This window comes from Martes martes (assembly GCF_963455335.1).
Source record: "Martes martes genome assembly, chromosome: 5".
NCBI classification, from domain to species: Eukaryota; Metazoa; Chordata; class Mammalia; order Carnivora; family Mustelidae; genus Martes; species Martes martes.
In genome coordinates this window covers 17743675-17768539 of record NC_137892.1, presented here as the reverse complement: position 1 = coordinate 17768539, position 24865 = coordinate 17743675, and the positions used below count along the sequence as shown (strand labels likewise).

The 24865-nt window shown below is 40.2% G+C and overlaps 1 protein-coding gene across 1 annotated transcript; it reads left to right on the top strand.

The window, feature by feature from the left end:
* Window positions 1-7470: 7470 nt before the first annotated feature.
* LOC308342852 (olfactory receptor 2V1) lies at window positions 7471-8418 on the top strand (the record flags this gene model as incomplete). The annotated part of the gene is made up of 1 exon (XM_080803508.1): window positions 7471-8418. The coding sequence occupies one exon, from the start codon at window positions 7471-7473 to the stop codon at window positions 8416-8418; it is 948 nt and encodes a 315-aa protein (XP_080659634.1).
* Between the last annotated feature and the right edge of the window lie 16447 nt (window positions 8419-24865).

Below are 24865 nucleotides of genomic sequence, written 5' to 3'. Positions count from 1 at the left end.
CCTCCTTGAGTACACTCCTAGAAATAGAATTGGCTCCTCATATCCTGGATGGAGGCTCACTAATTACGGACACTTATGGCTCTAATTCCATGGAGTCAAGGCAGGTGAGAGATTTCCAAAGATAACCTATGTTTTTTCAGGAAAACTGTGGACATAAGCAAATATAGAACTGGTGTTTGGAGAACTGTGAAGTTGTGAGACAAGCTGGAGCAGCTTGTGTTGACAAAGGAAGAACAGAGTGCAGCAAAAGTGCTGGGCCAAGATGACTAGATTGTATATTTGTGAAGTAGATACTTCATAAAATCACTATCTTAAGGCTTCTTGAAAACTCTGAGAGTGGTCAGTGTGGAGGGCTAAAAACTAAATTCCAGGATAGAAAATGAGGACATCACAAGAAGTCAACTGTAGACTGTCCACCCATATCAGAGATTGGGGAGGGCATTCAACATTGATCAATAGGGAGAGATGACAGATATAGATAGATAGATGATGATAAATAGGTAGATGATAGATAGGTAGATAGATGATGGTAGATAGATAGATAGATAGATAGATGATAGATAGAAGACATATAGGTAGATAGACAGATCGATCACACATTAGACTTTGGATATCCCAAAACAGAAGATACTTATAGTCCACAACAGATTGCCCCATTGACACGCAACAATAATCCTTCTTCCAACCCCAGCAAACCAAGGAAGGAAGAGGGAGACCTAAGAATAAAAATTAAAGAAGCAGGAGAAATAGTGAAAAGAAAGATACTTGTCCTCTTCCTCATGGTGGCCCCCCCAAACCCTGTCAGGCCTGAGCTAAGCAGAAGTAATCAGATAGGATTTGAGTTAGATGGGTGATTTAATGGCTATCAGACACATGAAAAAATGTTCATCATCACTAGCCATCAGGGAGATTCAAATTAAAACCACATTGAGATACCACCTTACACCAGTTAGAATGGCCAAAATTAGCAAGACAGGAAACAACATGTGTTGGAGAGGATGTGGAGAAAGGGGAACCCTCTTACACTGTTGGTGGGAATGCAAGTGGGTGCAGCCACTTTGGAGAACAGTGTGGAGATTTCTTAAGAAATTAAAAGCAGAGCTTCCCTATGACCCTGCAATTGCACTACTGGGTATTTACCCCAAAGATACAGATGTAGTGAAAAGAAGGGCCACCTGTACCCCAATGTTTATAGCAGCAATGGCCACGGTCACCAAACTGTGGAAAGAACCAAGATGCCCTTCAAAGGATGAATGGATAAGGAAGATGTGGTCCATATACACTATGGAGTATTATGCCTCCATCAGAAAGGATGAATACCCAACTTTTGTATCAGCATGGATGGGACTGGGAGAGATTATGCTGAGTGAAATAAGGCAAGCAGAGAGAGTCAAGTATCATATGGTTTCACTTATTTGTGGAGCATAAGAAATAACATGGAGGACAAGGGGAGATGGAGAGGAGAAGGGAGTTGAGGGAAATTGGAAGGGGAGGTGAACCATGAGAGACTATGGACTCTGAAAAACAACCTGAGGGTTTTGAAGGGGCGGGAGGTGGGAGGTTAGGGGAGCCAGGTGGTGGGTATTATGGAGGGCACATATGGCATGGAGCACTGGGTGTGCTGCATAAACAATGAATTCTGTTATGCTGAAAAGAAATTAATAAAAAAAGAATAAAAGTGGCTTTATAAAAAAAAAAAGATGGGTGATTTAAATCATGACTTCGATAAGGCTGGATCATAGCCTACTGAAAACCAGTCTTGATTAGCTAAGTAGGATGAGACTTATACCTGAATCTGACTAAACAGCTCTGCAATCAGCCTGATATCCATCAAGAGGTGGGCAAGAAGATTCCAGGTATGAAGATGGTCCTAGCTTAAAGTAAAGCTAATTTTGTTTGTATACAATCAAGTTCCACCCAGTCACCATAAATACCATAGATAAATGGTAATATAACAGATTTCACATGGCAAAACAAATATAATTGCAAATTGTACAGACAAGGGTCCAATGGGGCTTACAGAGACTGAAGTGGTTGTGGGTTGAATCTGTGGAAGGTAAGAATAGTAACAATGAGTTTTAGATGAGTCTTTATAGAATGAAGTTTCAATAGGAAATACAAAGCTGGCAAACTAAGTTCCAGTGGAACAACAACTTGAACAAGAATGTGGAGGTGGGACCTCTTCAATTAGGTATTGTAGCCAGAGAGATTAGTGGGTAGTAAAGTAGGAAAGGTAGCAGGAACAGAAGAGTGTGAGATGGCTATAAGGAGTTTCTTCAAAAGCCAGATTGGTGTCCCCGGAACATTTGGCAGAAGGTCTATTTTTTCTGTGTCTTCTAAGATCTTTCATCAATCTCCCTTCACTTAGCCCTCTGATCCAATCTTTCGTCTCTGTGTATCAGTCTCCAATTGAAGCCCCAAGAGCTTTGTATGGCAGGTAAAACATTTTTTTTTTTTTTTACTATTGTGAAAATCAAATGAAAACCAGTCAAATAAAACTAAAGACTCAAAAGATAAATTGGCTATTTGGCCGATTGGTTTCCAACGAATTGTCCATTGTGAAAATTGACCTGCTTCCATTATAATAAGGGCAAAAACAGGACAACTGTAAAATTGTCATCCAACCTGGGATACTCTTCTGATGGTGAGAGTGTTGTCCATGATTACACTGGGAAGACAGGTGTAATATCCGTAGACCACAGAGCTATCCACGCTAAACTGTGAAGGGCACTGAGTTTAGGGAAACATCTGACAGTTTTGAGAAAACAACCAGGTCTCTGCCACCATTTGACTCTTCTGAATGTGGGTATTCTTCTTTCCCTTACACTGGGTTATAATGTCCATAAGGCTAGATTGTGTTAAATCTCCAATTTTCATTCAAATACAATGTGTCACCTAGTGTGCTGCATATAATAGGCCCTCCATAGATATAGGGTGACTTCGTGGGACGGGTAAAGAACAGGTGTGGATTACATGGTACAGGGGCAGACTACTGGGGCAGCCACAGATGGAGACCTTGTGAGGGTCCTTAGAGTCACTGGGGAAGTAGGAATATGTCTGCAGTCGGAGGTAGAGCACCTAGAGAAGATTTCCTCCCTGACCAGGTTTCCTCACACTATCCCAACTGGCCCTTCTCTGGTCCTGTCCCCAAGCTCCCTGTTTGAGTTTCATTAATTGTAAGCTTGGGAACTACTATTCCAGAGCTGGAGTTTGTGGGCTCCCCTGGGATCCAACAGCTTCACTCTCCTTGCTCAGGTTCAGTGTTAAGTACTCGCATGGGCAGTGGGAGACAGCTGCAATCTGGGCAACAGGCAGCTTTTAGAAGGGGGATGGGTATCTATGGGTGGGCTAGGATGCACAGGTGCTGGTTCTGTGTCCATCACCATCTCCTTGACTAAGTCTCCTTTCTTTCTTTCCACTTTTTCTGAGAAGAGGCTGTTGTCTTTTGGGGTCTTACTCTCTGAGTGAGAGAGCCACAGGAGTGCTGAGGGTGACAAGGGCTTTGATAGCCTGATGGAGAGGTGAGTGAGGGGCTGAGGTAGGATGGAACTGGAAGGTTCCTCCTTCTCTCCTCTGATCCTGTAAGTACAAATTCAAGGAAGGACAATGAAATTATTTTGGTGTTAGAAACTCCTCCACAGGATATCTGCTGAATTTTTTTCTTCCAGGAATTCCACTCAAAGGTGAGTGAGGGTCTTTTCCCTATCACCCCCTTACCTCTTCCTTGCAGTTTCTATTGCTGATTGCAGGTCATTTCTCCACTTCTGTTTGTGTATTAGCATTTCATTTTCCTCTTATTGTCTGCTTCCTTCAGGTTTTGCAGGGGGTGGGGATGAAGGGCTTGAGCATATTCTTTCTAGTGTTATGTCTCTCACTGGTATTTCTTCTAGTCCTCTTCCTTTGATCTATTTATCCATCTGTCTAGATTATGGGACTCAGTGATGGTCTTCTGGGTTAAAGAGTGATCTAAAGCAGAAAGGCAAAGGATGAGTGACAAGAAATGCAGGTGAAGGAGAGGAAGAAGAGCTGATATAAGACATAGAGTTAAATTAGCTTGTCTCCAAAATTATACTGTAGAGACAAAGTGGCTCCTTTTATGGTATCATTTTGAGGAACAAAATGAAGGCTTTAACTAAACACCCATGAAATAAATGAAGTTAGAGAGCAGGAACTGAGCATGTGAGATGCTAAAATTGTTTCTTGAGGTGTTTCCATATTATAGTTAATCATTTAACAAAATTTACTGAGAATATAATATATGCCAGTACTCTTCTAGGATCTGGGGATCCCCCCATGAGCAAACATGGCATCAGGAATATAGGTTCTAGCTTGGAAAACAGAAAATAAATCCACGCCAATTAAATGTGGAATGCCTGATGGTGTTGAGTGTTCTGAGAAGTAAAAGGGCAGGGAAGAAATGGGGAAGGAAGAAGGACTTCAATTCCAAATAGGTGTTGAGTAAGGTCTGGTAGAGTAGGTGAGGGAACAATGTTGAGCATATCTGGGAAGAGCCTTACATGAAGAAGTTAGAGCATGTACCAATTCCTCCTGAAATGCAGGGAGGCCAGTGACACCAGAGTAGAGGAAATCCCAGAGAAACCAAAAGAAAAAGAGGTCTGGATAATGATGGAGTGCTAGCTAGATGAGTCTTCCTTTATTCTTGAAACATTTGGCCTTTTATTTTATAGAAGCAACTTCACTCTAGTGCTATGTACAAATAGACTAAAGTGGGAGCAAGGACAGAAGGGGGAGGAATCCAGCTAAGGGCCATTGTCATCATCCAGTGGAGCAGTGATGATAGTGTAGCCAGCTGGGACCTGCAGAAGTGAGATGTATCCAGGTGTGAATACATTCTTCAGGAAGAGCCAGCAGGGATCTGAAGTTGGGATATGTGTGAGGAGAGAGGAATCAAAGATGTACCATGTGTTATTGTCCTGAGCAACTGACAGACTTGCCATTAATTGAGCTGGGAAGACAGGAAAACAGCTGTTTCCACAGGGGAGACCAAGGGTTCTGTCTGGTCAGTTTAGATAGGAAAAGCCCATTGGATATCCAAGTGGAGGTGTTGAGTATAAGTAGATATAAGAATCAGAGTTCAGAAGAGCTGTCCAGGAAGGGAGAGAAATGTCATTTTTTTCACCTGTGTAGTATTGTATTATAAGAGTTGGGAGGAAGGGAAGGTATGGAGTGCAACTCTTTGAAGGTGCATGTGGCTGAGTGCCTCTGCACACAGTTGGTAAGACTGGTTATCCTCAGTAAAGGAGGAAGAAGTTTTGATGAGGTCTGGGGGACCTGGTTTGTTCAGTTGATTGGCTCAGTTTGGGGCTGATATATCCAAGATAATATTTGAAGGCTATCGGAATAGTTATTTACTCTTGTAGAACAACCCTTCCCAACATCATACCTGGGTGTTGGTGGTGGCAAGGATACCTGGGCACATCTTCACTGGCACAAATCAGGACACACTCCCTACTGTAGGGACATGACTCACACAGCCTACCTTCTTAGTAGTGAATCTATGTAGGACCATTCTAGAAAATTACCCTAAGTCTTTACACAGAGAACATGTCCTGTGGGGTTGCCTGATTTCCTCTTTGTAAGGAGATAAGGTAGACATGAATACATCCCACACAAACATCTGCTAGATGCTGCTATCATGCATTTGTGGAAAAACTCTAATCTTTTAAAAATACCCGAGATATTTCTTACTAAATTACTCACTTTTCCTCAGAAGAAGGAATCCGGCAGTGAAGTAGTACATTCAGGTCAAGAACAGGGCTGTGGGAAACAAACTGAAGGTTGCAGAAAGGAAGGGGGGGATGGGGTAACTTGGTGATGGTCATTAAGGAGGTCATGTGATGTGAGGAGCACAGGGTGTTATAGGCAACTAATGAATTATTGAACATTATATCAAAAACTAATGATGTAATGTATGTTGACTAATTGAATTGAAATAATAATAATAAAAAAGAACGAGGGCACCTGCAATTAAAGGAGGAGTCTTTCTGCCTTCAGAAAATGAAAGTTTCAGTTATATTTCACTTTATCATGTACTATTTTATTCAGTCAACACATATTTATTGAGATTATACTATGACCTGGGAAACCATTCTAGGATCTGCCAATGTCACTGTGAATAATAAATGGTGCTTATGTTCCAGTGGGATGAGATAAACCATAAACGTAGAGAAATGTGATGAGCACGGGATGTTATATGCAACTATGAATAGTTGAACACTACTTCAAAAACTAATGATGTATTATCTGTTGGCTAATTGAACATGATAAAAAATAGAAAGCAATGTAGAGAAAAAAAGTAGAGAAATGTAAGCAATGGTATGGTAAATTGTGTAAGTGCTATGGGGAAAAAACAAGAGCAGGGAGGGCTTGAGGGTGCAAGACACTTTTGGACTTAATATGACCTTACAGAAGGCATCTCTATAGGGGTAGGCATTTGAGTAAAGATCTTAAGCAGGTGAGAGATAGAAGTCTGGAGAAAGAACATTCCAAAGAGAAGAAAATGCAAAATCCCAAAGGTGGGAGTGTGTCTAGTTTGTCCAAGGAAATTCAAGAATACACAGTGAGTGAAAGGGGCATGATAGGAGATAAGGTCAGAGGTACAGTGTGTGTGTGTGTGTGTGTGTGTGTGTGATATATACATAGGACCTTGCCACTGCCAGGATTTCAATTTTATTTTGAGTAATTTTGGTAGACAGGGACATACTATGAGCAAAAGAGTTACATAATGTGACATATTTTAACAGAGTCGTTTAAACTGCTATGAGAATAGACTGTCAAGGACAGAAGCCAAGAAACCAGAGAGGAGTTTATAATAATCCTTCTGAGGGAGGATAGTGGCTTCGAGCAGCTACAATGGGGGTGATAAGAATCAATTGGATTCTGAGTATTCTGAATGTAGAGCCAAGAGGCTTTTTTGATGGTTTAGATCTAGGGACCTCTAAGACATAAAAAAATAAAATTATTATAAGATGTTAGGACTGAGCAAAATAAAGAATATCACAAATCTCCATTAACTTCCTTATTTTTAACATATATAAATTACCTCTTGGACATGAAATGGTTTAAGGCCTATTGGAGATAGTTTACTTAGTTTGTGTAATCCCAGATAAAAAGAATCATATAATACAGGGAAAACCAGTATTTTCCTGCTAAAAGAGGATTGTCCAATAGTCTTGTGACACATAAAATAATTCATTTCCCAGTATCTTTGATACGGATACATACAAATATAGATATGTGGCCCAATTCCATAAGCTAGCAAAGATCCTATACTCTACATCATGGGAATATGAAAGAGCATCCTATTTATGTCTCAAAGCACATGTTATTGGGCTTTGATGTGTTACAAAAGATACAACTGACTGAAGAAGTCAAAGATAAATAAAGACATGTCACTCAATCTCAGAATTTCTCTGTTCATATTCTCAGGTGATTGTGAACAACTGAGCCATGGGGATATGGTTGAACCAATCATCTATAGATGGCTTCATCCTCTTGGGCATCTTTTCTCATAGCCAGACTGATCTTGTCCTCTTCTCTGTGGTTATGGTGGTCTTCACAGTGGCCATCTGTGGGAATGTTCTCCTCCTCTTCCTCATCTACATAGATCCTCGGCTTCACAAGCCCATGTACTTCTTCCTCAGTCAGCTCTCCCTCATGGACCTCATGTTGGTCTGTAATATCACACCAAAGATGGCAGTCAACTTTCTCTCTGGCAGGAAGTCCATCTCCTTCGTGGGTTGTGGCATACAAATTGGCTTTTTTGTCTCTCTTGTGGGATCTGAGGGGCTCTTGCTGGGACTCATGTCTTATGACCGCTATGTGGCCATTAGCCACCCACTTCACTATCCTGTCCTCATGAGTCAGAGGGTCTGCCTCCAGATTGCTGGGAGTTCCTGGGCCTTTGGGATACTCGATGGAATTATCCAGATGGTGGCAGCCATGAGCCTACCTTACTGTGGCTCAAGAAATGTGGATCATTTCTTCTGTGAGGTTCCAGCTTTATTAAAACTGGCCTGTACAGACACATCTCTTTTTGACACCCTGCTCTTTGCTTGCTGTGTCTTTATGCTGCTCCTTCCTTTCTCCATCATTGTGGCCTCCTATGCTCACATCCTGAGGGCTGTGCTCCACATGCGCTCTGCTCAGGCTCGTGAAAAGGCCCTGGCCACCTGTTCCTCCCATCTGACAGCCGTCTCCCTCTTCTATGGGGCAGCCATGTTCATCTACCTGAGGCCTCGGCGTTACCGGGCCCCTAGCCATGACAAGGTGGTCTCTATCTTCTACACGGTCCTTACTCCTATGCTCAACCCCCTCATTTATAGCTTGAGAAACCGGGAGGTGATGGGGGCCGTGAGGAAGGGGTTGGACCGTTGCAGGATGAGCAGCCAGCATTGAAGGAACAGCATCTGGCGCTTGGTGTTGCCACCTCTTGTTTGCATGACATTGGTAAGTAACTCATCTTTTGTGAGCATCTGTTTCCTCATCAATAAAAGAGACTCATGACACCTGCCCTGCCTCACAGGGATCAGTACATGTAAATCTAAAGCCTCATGTAGAAGCAATGCACTGATGTTGTTGTCATTATTTATAATTTTTAAAATTTTGAATTAAATCTACCTATTTCTTAATTCTTCTTGGTTATAACTGTGTTTTATTGAGTGTTTTAATTGCTTGGCACTGTTCTTTTCTCTTCAAATACCTCCTATATTATTTAATTGATGATTCAGCCTAACAAATATGGATAATTTAAGTGGAAATTTCCTACATGGAAGAAATTGAGTCTCTATAATTCTTCATGGTTGGTTCCTGGACTGCTCCCATGCTGCATTAGAGGATTTATAAAGCTTCCTTTAGGAAATGTAAATATACCCCTACAGTTTAGAAATTACTTGCATATGTTCTATTAGGAAACAAAATACATAAACATAGGGGAAGGGAGGGAAAGATAAAATAAAATAAAAACAGAGAGGGAGGCAAACCATAAGAGACTCTTAACTATAGGAAACAAACTGAGGGTGACTGGAGGGGAGGAGGGTGAGGAGATGGGGTAACTGGGTGATGGACATTAAAGAGGGCATTAATGAGAACTGGGTTTTATATGCAAGAGATTAATCATTAAATTCTACCCCTGAAACTAATAATACACTATGTGTTAACTAAATTGAATTTAAGTAAATATTGAAAAAAATCGAAAATAAAAAGAAGAAAAAAATTACTTGTATATTTCCAGCATGTGACTCTGTGCCTTATAAATAACAATTGCTCAATAAAACCTTATCAAATGAATGCAAGAAGAAGTTATCAAATGAGATAATATTCATGAAAGCATTTTTTAAAGCACTATTCACATGCCAAGTTTGCTGTGGTAGTTGTGATTATTTCTGTACTTCAAGTTCTGCAACAGTAAAACTCTATCTCTTTAAAAGGATGAAGATTAGAATAGAAATACAGAATTGAAGCCATTATTTAAAACATGTATCAGTCAGTGTCCAGTCAGGAATAAAACCACAATAATTATTTTACCAGAGAAGATATTCACAAATGACACTACAGACAAAGGGCTGATATCCAAGATCTATAAAGAACTTCTCAAACTCAACACCCAAAAAACAGATAATCACGTCAAAAAATAGGCAGAAGACATGAACAGACACTTCTCCAATGAAGACATACAAATGGCTAACAGACACATGAAAAAATGTTCATCATCATTAGCCATCGGGGAAATTCAAATCAAAACCACATTGAGATACCACCTTACACCATTTAGAGTGGCCAAGATTAACAAGACAGTAAACAGCCTGTGTTGGAGAGGATGTGGAGAAAGGGGAACCCTCTTACATTGTTGGTGGGAATGCAAGTTGGTGCAGCCACTTTGAAAAACAGTGTGGAGATTCCTTAAGAAATTAAAAATAGTGCTACCCTATGACCCAGCAATTGCACTACTGAATATTTACCCCGAAGATACAGATGTAGTGAAAAGAAGGGCCATCTGTACCCCAATGTTTATAGCAGCAATGGCCACAATAGCCAAACGGTGGAAGGAGCCTAGATGCCCTTCAAAAGATGAGTGGATAAAGAAGATGTGGTCCATATATACAATGGAATATTATGCAGCCATCAGAAAGGATGAATACCCAACTTTTGTATCAACATGGATGGGACTGGAAGAGATTATGCTGAGTGAAATAAGTCAAGCAGAGAAAGTCAATTATCATATGGTTTCACTTACTTGTAGAAAATAAGGAATAACATGGAGGACATTAGGAGAAGGAAAGGAAAAGAGAATTGGGGGAAATCAGAGGGGGAGATGAACCATGAGAGAGTGTGGACTCCGAAAAACAAACTGAGGGTTTTAGAGAGGAGGGGAGTGGGGGGATGGTTGAGCCTGGTGGTGAGTATTAAGCAGGGCACATATTGCATGGAGCACTGGGTATTATATGTAAACAATGTATCTTGGAACACTACATCAAAAACTAATGATATATTGTGTAGTGACTAACATAACACAATAAAAATAAATAAAATAAAAAATAAAATAAAATGTAATATAAAAAGTTGTTAATCAGATATTTGAGAACTGAAATGGTAAAACAAGATCACTAAGGATTACTGAGGGGAAAAAAAATCTAAATAATTGCTAGGCCTGGGACTATAAAAGGAAAGGACTATAAAACTTGGAGACTTGGAGCCCAAACATCTGAGGAGTGGCCATTCACTAGCTGGTATTCCTACCTGAGAAGGAGCCCTATGGGCTTCTCTCCAGACATCAGAGAAGGCTTCCCTGGCAAACTTAATGGTCCTTCCTCCAGAGCCCAAAGGAAAAAGAGGGGCTGGCCTGGGTCCCAGGTTTCTGACAAGTGGGTGACATAAGGTTAGTTCTGGTCCTCCAGTTCACAGAAGTCTCTGTCTCTAGACTGCCAAAGAATAGGTGCTTCTCAGCTACTGCTTGTTCCTCTGAGGGACAGGATGAGACTGGTTCTGTGTGTGTGAAAATAAAATTTGCAAACTGGAACCAACTGCCAAGATGAAGAATGAAGGATGAAGAAACAGTGCTGGGGTAATCGTGATAGGAAAAACGGGAAATCGTGAAGAAGTTAGTTTCTTCTATATTCGTGGCTTACAGTCTTCTTCTAGTGCCACTATTGGCATATCTGATTACAGCTTCATGACAAGGCAGCAGCAGCGTCACAAGTTGGAGTGTAGAGTGTGAGTTTGGAGCTGAGACAATAACTTAACAATTGGCACAGTCTACACTTTTGGCTAATCAGTTTTCAGACCACTATAACAATGTTTGAATTTCTGTTAAACACACACAACAACATAATAATGCATAACTACTCTCTCTCTCTCTCTCTTTTTAAAAAGATTTTATTTATTTATTTGACAGAGACACAGCAAGAGAGGGAGCACAAGCAGGAGGAATGAGAGAGGGAGAAGCAGGCTTCCCACAGAGCAGGGAGCCCAATGTGGGGCTCGATCCCTGGGATCATGCTCTGAGCCCAAGGCAGATGCTTGGGGCTGGGCCACCTGGGCGCCCCAACTATTCTCTTTTTTTAAGTTTGTATTTGAATTCCAGTTAGTTAACCTACAGTGAAATATAGAAATACAGTGAAATGTTAGTTTCATGTGTCTAATATAATGATGCAATATCTATATACCACACCCCGTGCTCATCACAACAAATGCCCTCCTTAATTCCCATCACCTATTTCACCCATCCCCAACTCCCCACCTCTCTGGTAACCATCAGTCTGCTTTCTAGAGTTAAGAGTTTGTTTCTCCCCTTTCAACTCTCTCTCTCTCAAATAAATAAAATCTTTTTAAAAAGTGTGGGAGGAGGGGCGTGGGTGGCTCAGTCAGTCAAGCGTTTGCCTTTGGCTCAGATCATGATCTCAGGATCCTGGGACTGAGGCCCACACTGGGCTCCTTGCTCAGTGGGGAGTCTGCTTCTCCCTCTGCTCTCCCCTACTCTCAAATAAATTAATTAATTAAAAAAAGAGTCTGTCTCTTGGCTTACCCCTTTTTCTCTTTTTTCTCACTAGCTGGTTTGTTTTGTTTCTTAAATACCACATATGAGTGAAATAATGTGGTATTTGTCTTTTTCTGACTGACTTACTTCCCTTAGCATTATACTCTCTAGCTCCATCCATGTCATTGCAAAAGGGCAAGATTTTATTCCTTTTTTTTTTAAATCATTGAGTACTATTCCACTGTGTATCTATGCCACATTATCTTTATCCATTCATCTGTTGATGGACATTTGGGCTATTTCCATAATTTGACTGTTGTAGATAATGCTGCTATAAACACAGGGGTATATGTATTCCTTTGAATTAGTTATTTTTGTATTCTTTTGTTAAATACCTACTGGTGCAATTGATGGGTTATAGACCTCCATACTGTTTTCCACAGTGCTATACTAGTTTTCATTCCCACCAACAATAGCAAGGGAGTTTCCCTCTCTTCACATCCTTACCCAAATCTGTTGTTTCCTGTGTTGTTGATCTTAGCCATTCTGACAGGTGTGAGGTGGTATCTCATTGTAGTTTTTATTTGTATTTCCTTGATGCTGAGTGATGTTCAGCATTTTTTCATGTCTGTTGGCCATCTGGATGTCTTCTTTGGAAAAACGTTCATATCTTCTATCCATTTTTCAATTGTATTATTTGTTGTTGTTGGTTTTGGTTGTTGAGTTTTATAAATCCTTTATAGATTTTGAATACTAACCCTTTATTAGTTATGCCATTTGCAAATATCTTCTCCCATTCTGAAGGTTTCTTCTTAATTTTGTTGATTGTTTTGTTTGCTGTGCAGAGGCTTTTTATTTTGATGTAGAGCCAATTGTTTATTTTGTTTTTGTTTCCCTTGCCTCAGGAGACATATTTAGAAAAAAAATTGCTATGTCTAAGTCAAATAATTTATTGCTTGTGTTCTCTCCTAGAATTTTTATGGTTTTAGGCCTAACATTTATATTTTTCATCCATTTTGAATTTATTTTTGTGTATGGTGTAAGTAAGTGGCCCAGTTTCATCCTTCTGCATGTAGCTGACCAATTTTTTTCCATGTGACACAATTTGCTGAAGAGACTGTCTTTCTCCCATTGGATATTCTTTCCTCCTTCATCAAGGGTTAATTGTCTGTATAGTTTTGGGTTCATTTCTGGGTTTTCTTTTTTTTTTTTTTAAAGATTTTATTTATTTATTTGTCAGAGAGAGAGAGAGGGAGAGAGAGCGAACGAGCACAGGCAGGCAGAGTGGCAGGCAGAGGCAGAGGGAGAAGCAGGCTCCCTGCTGAGCAAGGAGCCCGATGTGGGACTCGATCCCAGGAAGCTGGAATCATGACCTGAGCCGAAGGCAGCCGCTTAACCAACTGAGCCACCCAGGCGTCCCCATTTCTGGGTTTTCTATTCTGTTGCATTGATCTATGTATCTATTCTTCTGCCAGTACCATACTGTTTTTTTAATTTAAATTCAATTAGCCAATGTATAGTACATTATTAGTTTTTGATATAATGTTCAATGACATATAACACCCACTGCTTATCACATCAGGTGCCCACCTTAATGCCCATCACTGAGTTACCCCATTCTCCCACCCACCACCCTTTCTGCAACCCTCAGTTTTTTTTTTTTTTTTTTTTCCCAGAGTCAAAAGTCTCATATGGTTTGTCTCCCTCTCTGATTTCTCCTCCTTTGGTACCATATTGTTTTGATCACTACAGCTTTGTAATATAACTTGAAGTTTGGAATTGGAATGCCTCCAGCTTTGCTTTCCTTTTTCAAGATTGTTTTGGTTATTTGAGGGTCTTCTGTGGTTCCATACAGATTTTAGGATTGTTGTTCTGACTCTGTGAGAAATGATGTTGGTATTTTAACAGGAATTGCCTTAAATGTGTAGATTGCTTTGGATAATATAGACATTTTTCCAATTTATGAGCATAAAATGTCTTTCCATTTCTTTGAGTCATATTCAATTTCTCTCATTAGTGTTTTATAGTTTTCAGTGCACAACAGGTCTTTCACGTCTTTGATTGGGTTTATTTTCTAGGTATTTTATGGTGTCTGGTGCAATTCTAAATGTGATTGGTTCTTTAATCTCTCTTTCCTGCTTCATTATTGGTGTATAGAAATACAACAGATTTCTGTACATTGATTTTGTATCCCGTGATTTTATTGAATTTCTGTTTTTAAAAAATTTTCAGTTTTTAAAAAATTAAAGTATAATGTATTATTTGTTCTAGGGACACAAGTCTGTGATTCATCAGTCTTTTTTTAATTTTTATTTTATTTATTTTTATTTTTATCTTTTTTAACATCTTAATTTAATTTTATTTTTTTTCAGTGTTCCAAGATTCATTGTTTATGCACCACACCCAGTGCTCCATGCAATATGTACCCTCCTTAATATCCACCACTAGGCTCACCCATCCCCCCACCTCCCTCTCCTCCATAGCCCTCAGTTTGTTTCTCAGAATCCACAGTCTCTCATGGTTCATCTCACCCGCTGATTTACCCCAATTCACTTTTTTTTTCTTTCTCCTAATGTCCTGCATTTTATTTCTTATGTTCCACAAGTAGGTGAAAGCATATGATAATTGACTTTCTCTGCTTAACTTATTTCAACAGACAAATGGATAAAGAAGATGTGGTCCATATATACAATGGAATATTACACAGCCATCAGAAAGGATGAATACCCAACTTTTGTATCAACATGGACAGGACTGGAGGATACTATGCTGTGTGATTCATCAGTCTTACATAATTCACAGCATTCACCATGGCACGTACCCTCCCAAATGTCCATCACCCAGTCACCCCATCCCTCCCACCCCCCTCCACTACAGCAATCTTCAATTTGTTTCCTGAGATGAAGAGTCTTTTATGGTTTGTCTCCCTCTCTGGTTTCATCTTATTTCATATTTCCCTCCCTTCTTCTATGATCCTCTGTCTTGTTTCTCAAATTCCTCATTCATTTTTTGATGGCTGCATTATATATATAATATATATACATATATATATATACACACATATATATGTGTATATATATATAAATGGATGAATGAATAAAGATGTGATATATAATGTGATATATATATATATATATATATATATATATATATATATCTCACATCTTTATCCATTCATCTGTTGATGGACGTCTAGGCTCTTTCCATAGTTTGGCTATTGTGAACATTGCTGCTACAAACATTCAGGTGCATGTGTGCCTTCTTTTCACTACATCAGTATCTTTGGGGTAAATACCCAGTAGTACAATAGCTGGGTCACAGGGTAGCTCTATTTTCAACTTTTTGAGGAACCTCCATACTGTTTTCCAGAGTGGATGCACCAGCTTGCATTCCCACCAACAGTGTTGGAGGGTTCCCTTTTTTTCCGCATCCTCACCAACACCTGGCATTTTCTGACTTGTTAATTTTAACCATTCTGACTGGTGTGAGGTGGTATCTTATTGAGGTTTTGATTTGTATTTCCCTGATGCCGAGCACTTTTTCATGTGTCTCTTGGCCATTTGGATGTCTTCTTTGCAGAAATGTCTGCTCATGTCTTCTGTCCATTTCCTGATTGGATTATTTTTTCTTTGGGTGTTGAGTTTGATGAGTTCTTTATAGATTTTGGATACTAGCCCTTTATCTGGGGCTAACCCTTTATATTTGCAAATATCTTCTCTCACTCTGATGGAGTCTTTCAGGTTTTCTATATAAAGTATCATGTTATCTGCAGTTTTCTATATAGAGTATCATGTTATCTGCAGTTGTAAAAGTATCACCACTTCCTTACCAATTTGAATTCCTTTTATTTCTTTATTTTGTCTGATTGCTATGACTAGGACTTCCAGTTTTATGTTAAATAGTAATTGTGAGCATGGACATCCCTGTCTTTTTCCTGACCATAGAGGAAAAGTGCTCATTTTTTCCCCATTGAAGACGATATTAGCTGTGGGTTTTTCATAGATGACCTTTATTAGGTTCAAGTATGTTACCTCTAACCCTACTTTGTTGAGGGTTTTTATCATGAATGGATGTTGCACTTTGTCATTTCTTTTTTTTTTTTTTTAAGATTTTGTTTATTTATTTGTCAGACAGAGATCACAAGTAGGCAGAGAGGCAGGCAGAGAAAGAGGGGAAGCAGGCTCCCCGCTGGGCAGAGAACCCAATGTAGGGCTTGATCCCAGGACCCTGGGACCATGACCTGAGCCGAAGGCAGAGGCTTTAACCCGCTGAGCCACCTAGAGGCCCCTCAAATGCTTTTTCTGCATCCTTTGAAAAATGGTTCATATCTTTTCTCTTATTGTTGTGATGTAACATGTTGATTGATTTGCAAAATACCAAACCACCCTTGCAGCCCAGGAATAACTCCTATTTGGTCATTGTGAATAATTTTGTCAATGTATTGTTGGATTTGGTGTGCTGACATTTGTTGAGGATTTTTGCATCTATGTCTATTCTCTCTCTCTCTCTCTGGTGTCTTTATCTGGTTTTGCCCTCAGGGTAATGCTGACCTTATACAATGAATTTGGAAGTTTCTTTCCTTTTCTATTTTGTGGAATAGTTTGAGAAAAATAGGTATTAACTCTTGTTTAAATGTTTAGTAGAATTCATTTGCGAAGCCACCTGATCCAAGACATTTGTTTGTTGGGAGATTTTTCATTACTGATTCAATTTATTTGCAAATTATGGGTCTGTTCAACTTTTCTACTTATTCCTGTTTCAGTTTTGGTAATTTACATTTCTAGAAATTTATCCATTTCTTTCAGTTGTCCAATCTGTTGGCATACAATTTTTCATAATATTCTCTTATAATTGTTTATATTTTTGTGGTATTGGTTATGCTCTCTACTCTCTCATTTCTGATTTCATTTATTTGGATCTTTTTTCTTTTTGATAAGTCTGGCTAGAGGCTTTTCAAATTTATTCATTTTTTTTTTAAGAGCCAGCTCTCCATTTTATTGATCTGGGCAATTATTTTTTAGTTTGCATATAATTTATATATGCTCTCATCTTTATTTCCTTCTTTCTTTTGGTTGCAGGCTTTGTTTGTCATTCTTTTCCTAGCTCCTTTGGGTGTAATATTAGGTTGTTTATTTGAGATTTTTCTTGCTTCTTGAGATAGGCCTGTGTTGCTATGAATTTCCCTCTTAGGATTGTTTTTGCTGCATTCCAAAAGTATTAGACCACTGAATGTGGTGAGGTTTAACTAGGTGTGTTAAACTAGGTGTTAACTAGGTGTGCTTGTTATATGAGACCTGACACCACTTCCACTAGAACTGATGCCCTGTAAAACTCTCTGGCCATGAGATGTAGTGTGGGCAGGTGTTTCTGCTGGTGTGCTGGGAGAGGGGCCTACTGTGTGAGGCCTGAGGCAAGTGTGACTGGAAAGGGCATTCTTGCTGGAGTGCAGGGATGTAGAGTTTGGTGTAAGTTTGGTGTAAGTTATGCAGCCATTGTGATGCTGTATTTCTGGTGAGGGGTGGAGGAAGGAAATGGTGCCAATGAGCTCCTTTGTTCCCAATGAGTCATCTCTGTGAAACTGCTTCTTAGGAACGGGCTCCAAAAACAGCAAATACTTTCCCCCTGTGTACCCCAAGCATTCTTCAGATTGCTGTTTCCATTCCATCTGTCTCTGGGTTGTTTGCCTGCCTTCTCTCCAGGAGTAGGGCTGTGCCCCCAGGGCTTTATCCTATCCAAGTCTGCCAATCTCTAAAATTCCAGTCTTCAAGCCCTCTGGTTGCAAGAACTCATGAAATTCACCCCCTAACATTTTCTAAGCCAATGGATTTAGAGAAATGTTTTCCTTGTGCATTCCTCTGTGTTCTCCTTTCCCTCTTGCCCTTCTCTGTGACCATGGCTCCCTTCCCTCTGTAGCACCAATGATCCATTTCTCCCCTAAACTATGTAGCTGTACTTCCTAACTTCTTCAATGTGGCCTCTTCTCTCCATCTTGAAATTTGTTCTGTCATAGACTTGATTTATGGGGTTTTAGAGCAATTTGATAATTGTCTAGTTGTATTTGTGAGAGGAGGCAAACCTAGGGTCCTCCTAGTCCCCCACCATCTTCCTACTCACATATCCAGACTCCCCTCTTTTAGCTCTTTGAGAATATTTAGGTCCATTTATTTAAATCTTTGTGTAGTAAATCTAATGTCTGTGCTATCTTAAGGACAGTTTCTGTTCATATATTCTGTGATTGGATTATGCCCTTTATTTATTTTTATGCCTTGTAATTTTACAGAAAAGACTGAAAACATGGGGGGGCTGCTTGGGTGGCTCAGTCTAGCATCTAACTCTTGATTTGATTTCACAATCTCAGAGTAGTAAGATCAAGCCCCATGTTGAGCTCTGTGATCAGTGCTGGGTTGGCTTGAGATTCTCTCCCCCTCTCCCTCTGCTCCTCCCCCCACTCTCTCTCTAAAATCAATAAATCAACAAATAAATAAATAAAATCTTAAAAACAAGAAAACTGGACATTTAGAATGTTATATTATGGTAACTTTATAAATCAGATTCTTCCCCAGCCTCATTATTTGTTTTGTTGCTTGCTAAAGGCTTCAGTTATTTGTTTGAGTTTGACTATTGTTGTAAAATGTGTATTTTTGTCTCTGCTTTCCAGCTTTATAGAGATGGGAGGACAGTGACACTAGTAATTATAATTCTTAGAACTTATAACAGAAAGAACACTTTAGATATTTTATTCCATTTAATTCTCACAACAAATATTTGTAGTGAACATCATCATTCTCATTTTACACATGAGGAAACTTGAATTCAGATTAGTCCCTAGCCCAAGGTCGGGTCTACATAAGATTCCCACCCAGCTCTGTCTGACTTCAAGGTCAAGTGTCTGTGCTATGTTACTTTTGTTTGTATGAATTTCTTAGTATGAGAGAAAGTGAAGTTGGTGGGAGCTGACAGGAGAGTGGGAGGAGGTAAGTGCCAGGGACAGATGAACTCTTGATCATAGCAGAGTGTTTGTTGAATCCTTGACCTCTTGAATTTTAGTGGAATTGAGCTCTGAGATCAGAAGGGTCACTGTGATCTTAGACGGTTGCATCCTCACTAGGCCAAGGTCCTGGGAGGAGGCAGAAAGATGCAGAGGGGTGATGGTCTGGAAGTCACTGGATGCCTTTTGTTTACATACAATATTTCGTGGACATTCTCAAGGTGGGCCACAAAACAAAACAAAAGCCAACGTTTTCCATTCCCTTTCAGAATAGAGGGAGAGACAATTCCTCTCAGGTTGACCCATAGAAACCCTCCTCAGTTTTCTTCTCCTCCTTCTCCTGGGAGACAATCTGTTGTTGTAGCTGAGATGAGCAGAGAAGTTTGCAGGTGCCTCCTTTCCCTGGGAATTTAATTGCCAGAGACTGGGGACAGAGATGTGACAGAGGAAGGGTCTCCAAGGATTTGTGAAAATAGAAATAACTTTCCTTAGTCACAGCAGAAGAGGAGAACAATGGGTAGCAGGGAGGAGTGAGACAATAAAATATCTCGCAGATGTTGGTCCTGGGCAAGCGAGGGGCTTCATCCACAGGTAAGAGGTTCTTTTCTGAACCCCAGCAAGAGCCTCTCTTTCCTGGCCCAGTTCACTGGCACATTGACTTCTGTTTGGAAAAAATATATATGATATCTCTGTGCTACAGCTGTTGTTTCTGGACAGATTTTTCTCATCCCTTGAAGATTCTGCCAGGGTTTTAGCATGTGTGTGTTCCTCCTTTCAGAACCCATTTTCTTCCCATTTTAAACAATCTTAATGCATTTCTTCAAAACCTTTCCACAGCCATTATGGAAGACATCGGGTATTTCTTTCCTGTAAAAGGGAAGTGTCCCAAGCACCTCAGTCAACTCCCATTTTCACAGGATACAAAAGATTCTGGAGGAATTCTGAGCACACAAGTTTTTTGGTTTTGGTTTTGTTTGTTTTTTTTTTTTGAAACTTTGCTCTTATAAGAGAATGTTCTTCCTTATTCCATTTCAGTCCCATTTCCTTCTAAGGAGATGGAGTTTCATTGGCTTTCCTGCACTGAGAGAGACCCATTGCAGACCCAACTGACTGATAAGAGCAGCCCTCCCTTTGTGGCAAAGTCTGTTTTCCAAGGACATAGGGCTCCAGACTCCTGATCTGCCCCCTCACTCTCTAGCACTTCCTGGTGTCATTGATTACATGGTTTCAGGTAAGATTTTTCCCTCTATGTGTCTTGTATTTCCCCTCTCTGTTATCAAACACTTAAAATGTTTGTTCACTCACAACTAGCTTTGCCATTCTCTTTTGCCACTACTATTTCTCTTGAGGGACAGATCTCTGTGTGGTTGAATTTTATTTCTGGAATATTGTTTTGCCTCCCAATTCTTTATTCTATGTGTAGAACTAGAAATGACCTCAGGACTGTGTCATCCAACCTGTCATGTTGCTGTTTGGGAGACCAAGACCCAGGAAAGGAAATGAATTTCTCAGGGTCTCACCACAAGTTTAGGAAGGGTGGGCACTGTTTTGTTTTTTTCAGATCTAGAGAAGTTGCAAAATGGTTGGACTGTCTGAAACTGGCCCCCTAGGTTACCATGAAAACTGTCTATCCCTGATGACATCTGGCTGTTATATTTTTTAAAATTTAAATTCAATTAGCCAATTTACAGCACATCATTAGTTTCAGAGGTAGTGTTCAATAATTGATCAATTTCACTTAACACCCAGTGCTCATCACATCACATACCCTGCTTAATGCCTCCTTAATGCTATTAGATTTTGAATGAGAATGGTGAAGTCGTCCCCTGCTGACCTACCACATGTGCCTATATTTCTAACTCTTGGGAAAAACTTTCTCTTTGCTGCTCCTCCACACGTTATGTATGTATTATTCCATGTGGATAGTTTCTCCCATACCCCTTCTTTTGAAGGACAATTAGGGCCCTGCTGTTATTTTGAAGGACAATTAGGGCCCTGCTGTTATTTTGAAAAGCATGCTCTGGTGTATTTATTCCCTTTTCTTTCGATTCCACAGTTTTGTTTCTCTTTGAGAAAGTTGCCACAGGTTTGACTTTTTCCCTTTCTCCTAAAGGACTCCTTAACAAAATTCTCAAGACCAACTCTGCAGGAGTCTCTTACACATAGCTAGGGCTCTGGCGAGGCTGATCAGAGGTATGTAGAAAGACTTTCCTGCCCTAATATCTCCCGCATTTGCCCAACTGAAACTATCTGGTAAAGTTTTGTCAGGAGAAATTTCCATTTGAATTGGTAGCAGGTTCTTAGATTACACAGATTGGTGCCTTTTTTCATTTGCAAAGATTAGTTTATCTGATCTATTGCTTAAAAAACCCGGCAAATCAATAGATGCATCTGAGAGGAGTCAGAGTAAACAATATCCAGGTTCCCTTTCAACTTGAAAATTCTGATTTCCAAGGCATGTACTTTTTAAAAAACTTCCCACCTCATTTACATTCTTACCGCATTTGTACAGAGCATAAGTGTTGGAGTGTAGACTTCCTAATAGCTGTCACTTTGTATTGCATATTTACTATGTGCCAGGCACTAAAGTAGGGGTCTTTACATGCATTGTCTTATTTTATCCTCACAACCATTATAGATGATGCATCTAGGGCTCAGAATGGTTAAGAAACCTGCCAAGATCAGACAGCTGGTTGTCCATCATCTATTTAGACCATTACAGTTCCTTTTTAGTAGTTTCTTCCCTTCTCAAGTCCCCGCATCTCTCCACCATCCTGTGAACAGTCTTAGACCTCCTCTTTCACTCAACAGTGGCAATGGCCATCATTTTTTGAGCCTTTTTTGGGTGAACTATGCAAATGTCTGTTTTTTTTGAACACATGAACTCATTTAATTTTTATAACCACTCTAGAAGGCGATTATTTTCAAGCTCATTTTGCATATGAGAGGAAAGCTTCAGTGAGCTTTTGCCCAAAGCTATTAATTGGCTGAATCCTGGTTCTTAACTATGACTCAGTGATGTGTAAAGTCCCAAGTTCTCAACCTGGCATTCAGAAACAGGCTCCCTCCTCTGCTTCTCTCTGTGGGCCCATTGCTCAATCAGTGTGCTGGACTTGTCTTCCCCATTAATACTATGCGTTCTTCTCTCTGCCTCAGGCTCTGCCTTATCCCTATTCTTGAATATCTACTCAGCTTTTGCTTAGCCTCAGATATTCCAATTATCCTTCTGTGTCCAAAGAAGCCTTTCCCAATTCCATCAAATAAATGATGATTACTAATCAGGTGTGCATAGGTAATACATGGAACATACAGGAGCCACACTGAAGGCTTTGTGCTCAATAAAGATACCATAAGGTTGAGACATTCATCTCAAAAATGTAAATACCACCAACAGATAAATAACTTCAATTCAACAATAAAAAGTAGAGTCCATTTTTTTTAGAGAAATACAATAAAAACTATGGACTTTCTATCCAGAATTATGCACATAAGCATCAGATTTTCATACATTTCAGAGTTCATAGTCCCCCACATTAGTAACCTTTGAGGTTCTATTGATCAACAAGGCAATACTTGATCAATCAGCAGCTTAACTGATTCTAGACACCAGGCACTTTAAGAGTTGTGATCAGAGATGGAGAGGGAACTGATGGAAGGGTGCAGATTTCAGAGGTGAAAAGAGAGGATCAGCAGGAGTCTCAGCTCCCAGGAGGAGACTTTATTTGCAGCACCTACCACAGTGCCTGGCACATAGTGAGTGCTCAATAAATATCTGTTGAATGAATGATTACGGAAGTTGCTCCAGGCAGATAGGATGATGTGAATATAAGCATAGGGTCTAGCTGGTGGAAACACGAGGGGAATTTGGCGTATTAAGATGAAGAAAGACAGGACATGACTGGAATGTTTGGATATTCAGTTTGGCCTTGCAGATTTTTACATGAAACCCTTCTCCCGTGGACGAGGGAACATGTTCCAGTGGTGAGAGAGGAGGTGAGAAGGGTCAGGCAATGACTATTGCCTCTGTGCATATTGGAAGCACCTGTTTCTGGGACCTGAAAGGCCAGGGGCAACTATGGGAAGATCTTGATGGGGCAGGACTTCCAAAGTGAGCCAGAGGGGTTTGTAAGCATTGTGGTCTACTCCACAGTCTTTCTCAACAGCATGGGAGAGTCAGAGATTCTGGGCTCTCACATCCCCCAGAGTCCCAGAAGTCAGAGAGCTCATTGTGGCATTGATTACAGGAGTGCTCTGCCCCTCTGCCTGGCTGGCCATTTCACTTAGGTGCCCCTGGTGTGTCTGTCCCTCATCCCACATGTGTTCTTGCCTTTCCCCTGATCCTTCCTCTTAGCATCTGTGTTCTCTCTTTCTCACCATGTCTATGTTCCCTGACCCCTATTGCATTGTCTTTGCTTTCTTTTTTTCTTTATTATTATTATTATTAACATATAACATGTTATTTGTTTCGGGGTACAGGTCCGTGATTCATCAGTCTTACAAAATTCACAACACTCCCCACAGCACATACCTTCCCCAATGTCCATCACCCAGTGACCCCACCCCTCCCACCTCCCTCCCCTCCAGCAACCCTAAGTTTGTTTCTGAGATTAAGAGTCTCTTATCGTTTGTCTCCCTCTCTGGTTTCATCTTGTTTCATTTTTCCCTCCCTTCCTCTGTGATCCTCTGTTTGTTTCTCAAATTCCTCATATCAGTGATATCATATGATAATTGTCTTTCTCTGATTGACTTATTTCACTTGGCATAATACCCTCTAGTTCCATCATGTCATTGCAAATGGCAAGATTCCAAATTTTTGATGGCTTCATAATATTCTACTGTATATATATACATGACATCTTCTTCATCCATTCATCTGTTGATGGACATCTAGGCTCTTTCCATAGTTTAGCTATTGAGGATATTGCTGGTATAAACATTCAGGTGCACATGCCCCTTTGGATCACATTTTTCTCTTTGGGGTAAATGCCCAGTAGTGCAATTGCTGGGTCATAGGGTAGCTCTATTTTCAACTTTTGAGGAACCTCCATCCTGTTTTCCAGAGTGGCTGCACCAGCTTGCATTCCCACCAACAGTGTAGGAGGGTTCCCCTTTTACCACATCCTTGCCAACACCTGTTGTTCCCTGACTGGTTAATTTTAGCCATTCTGGCTGGTGTGTGGTGGTATCTCACTATGGTTTTGATTTGTATTTCCCTGATGCCATGTGATGTGGAGCACTTTTTCATGTGTCCGTTGGCCATCTGGATATCTTCTTTGCAGAAATGTCTGTTCATGTCTTCTGCCCATTTCTTGATTGGATTATTTGTTCTTACGGTGTTGAGTTTGATAAGTTTTTTATAGATTTTGGATATAAGCCCTTTATCTGCTCTGTCATTGCAAATATCTTCTCCCATTCTGTTGGTTGTCTTTGGTTTTGTTGACTGTTTCCTTTGCTGTGCAAAAGCTTTTTATCTTGATGGAGTCCCAATAGTTCATTTTTGCCCTTGCTTCCCTTGCCTTTGGCTGTCTTGTTTTCTTACTTTTAGTCTCTTCTGGGGTGATAACATTTCTGACAGTCTAACATTTTCCTTCCTTATTTTTCTCTATTTTATCACATATTTCTCTATTTTATCACATCCCTTTATCTTGTCTCCTTTTCCTTGACATATTTCCATTACTCCTTTCATCTCTCCCTTCCTTCCTTCAACTCCTGTTAATGTTGCTCTCCTTTCTAACACCCACCCCTTCTCTCATGCTTCACTGTATTCAGTGTGGTCTCTCTGTGAGGTCTACTGTCATGCCTTAGGTTGGGACTCTCAATCTGCTCTAAGTGCTATGACTGCAGTGCATATGACCAGGTAGCTTTGGCAGCAGAGATCCCCT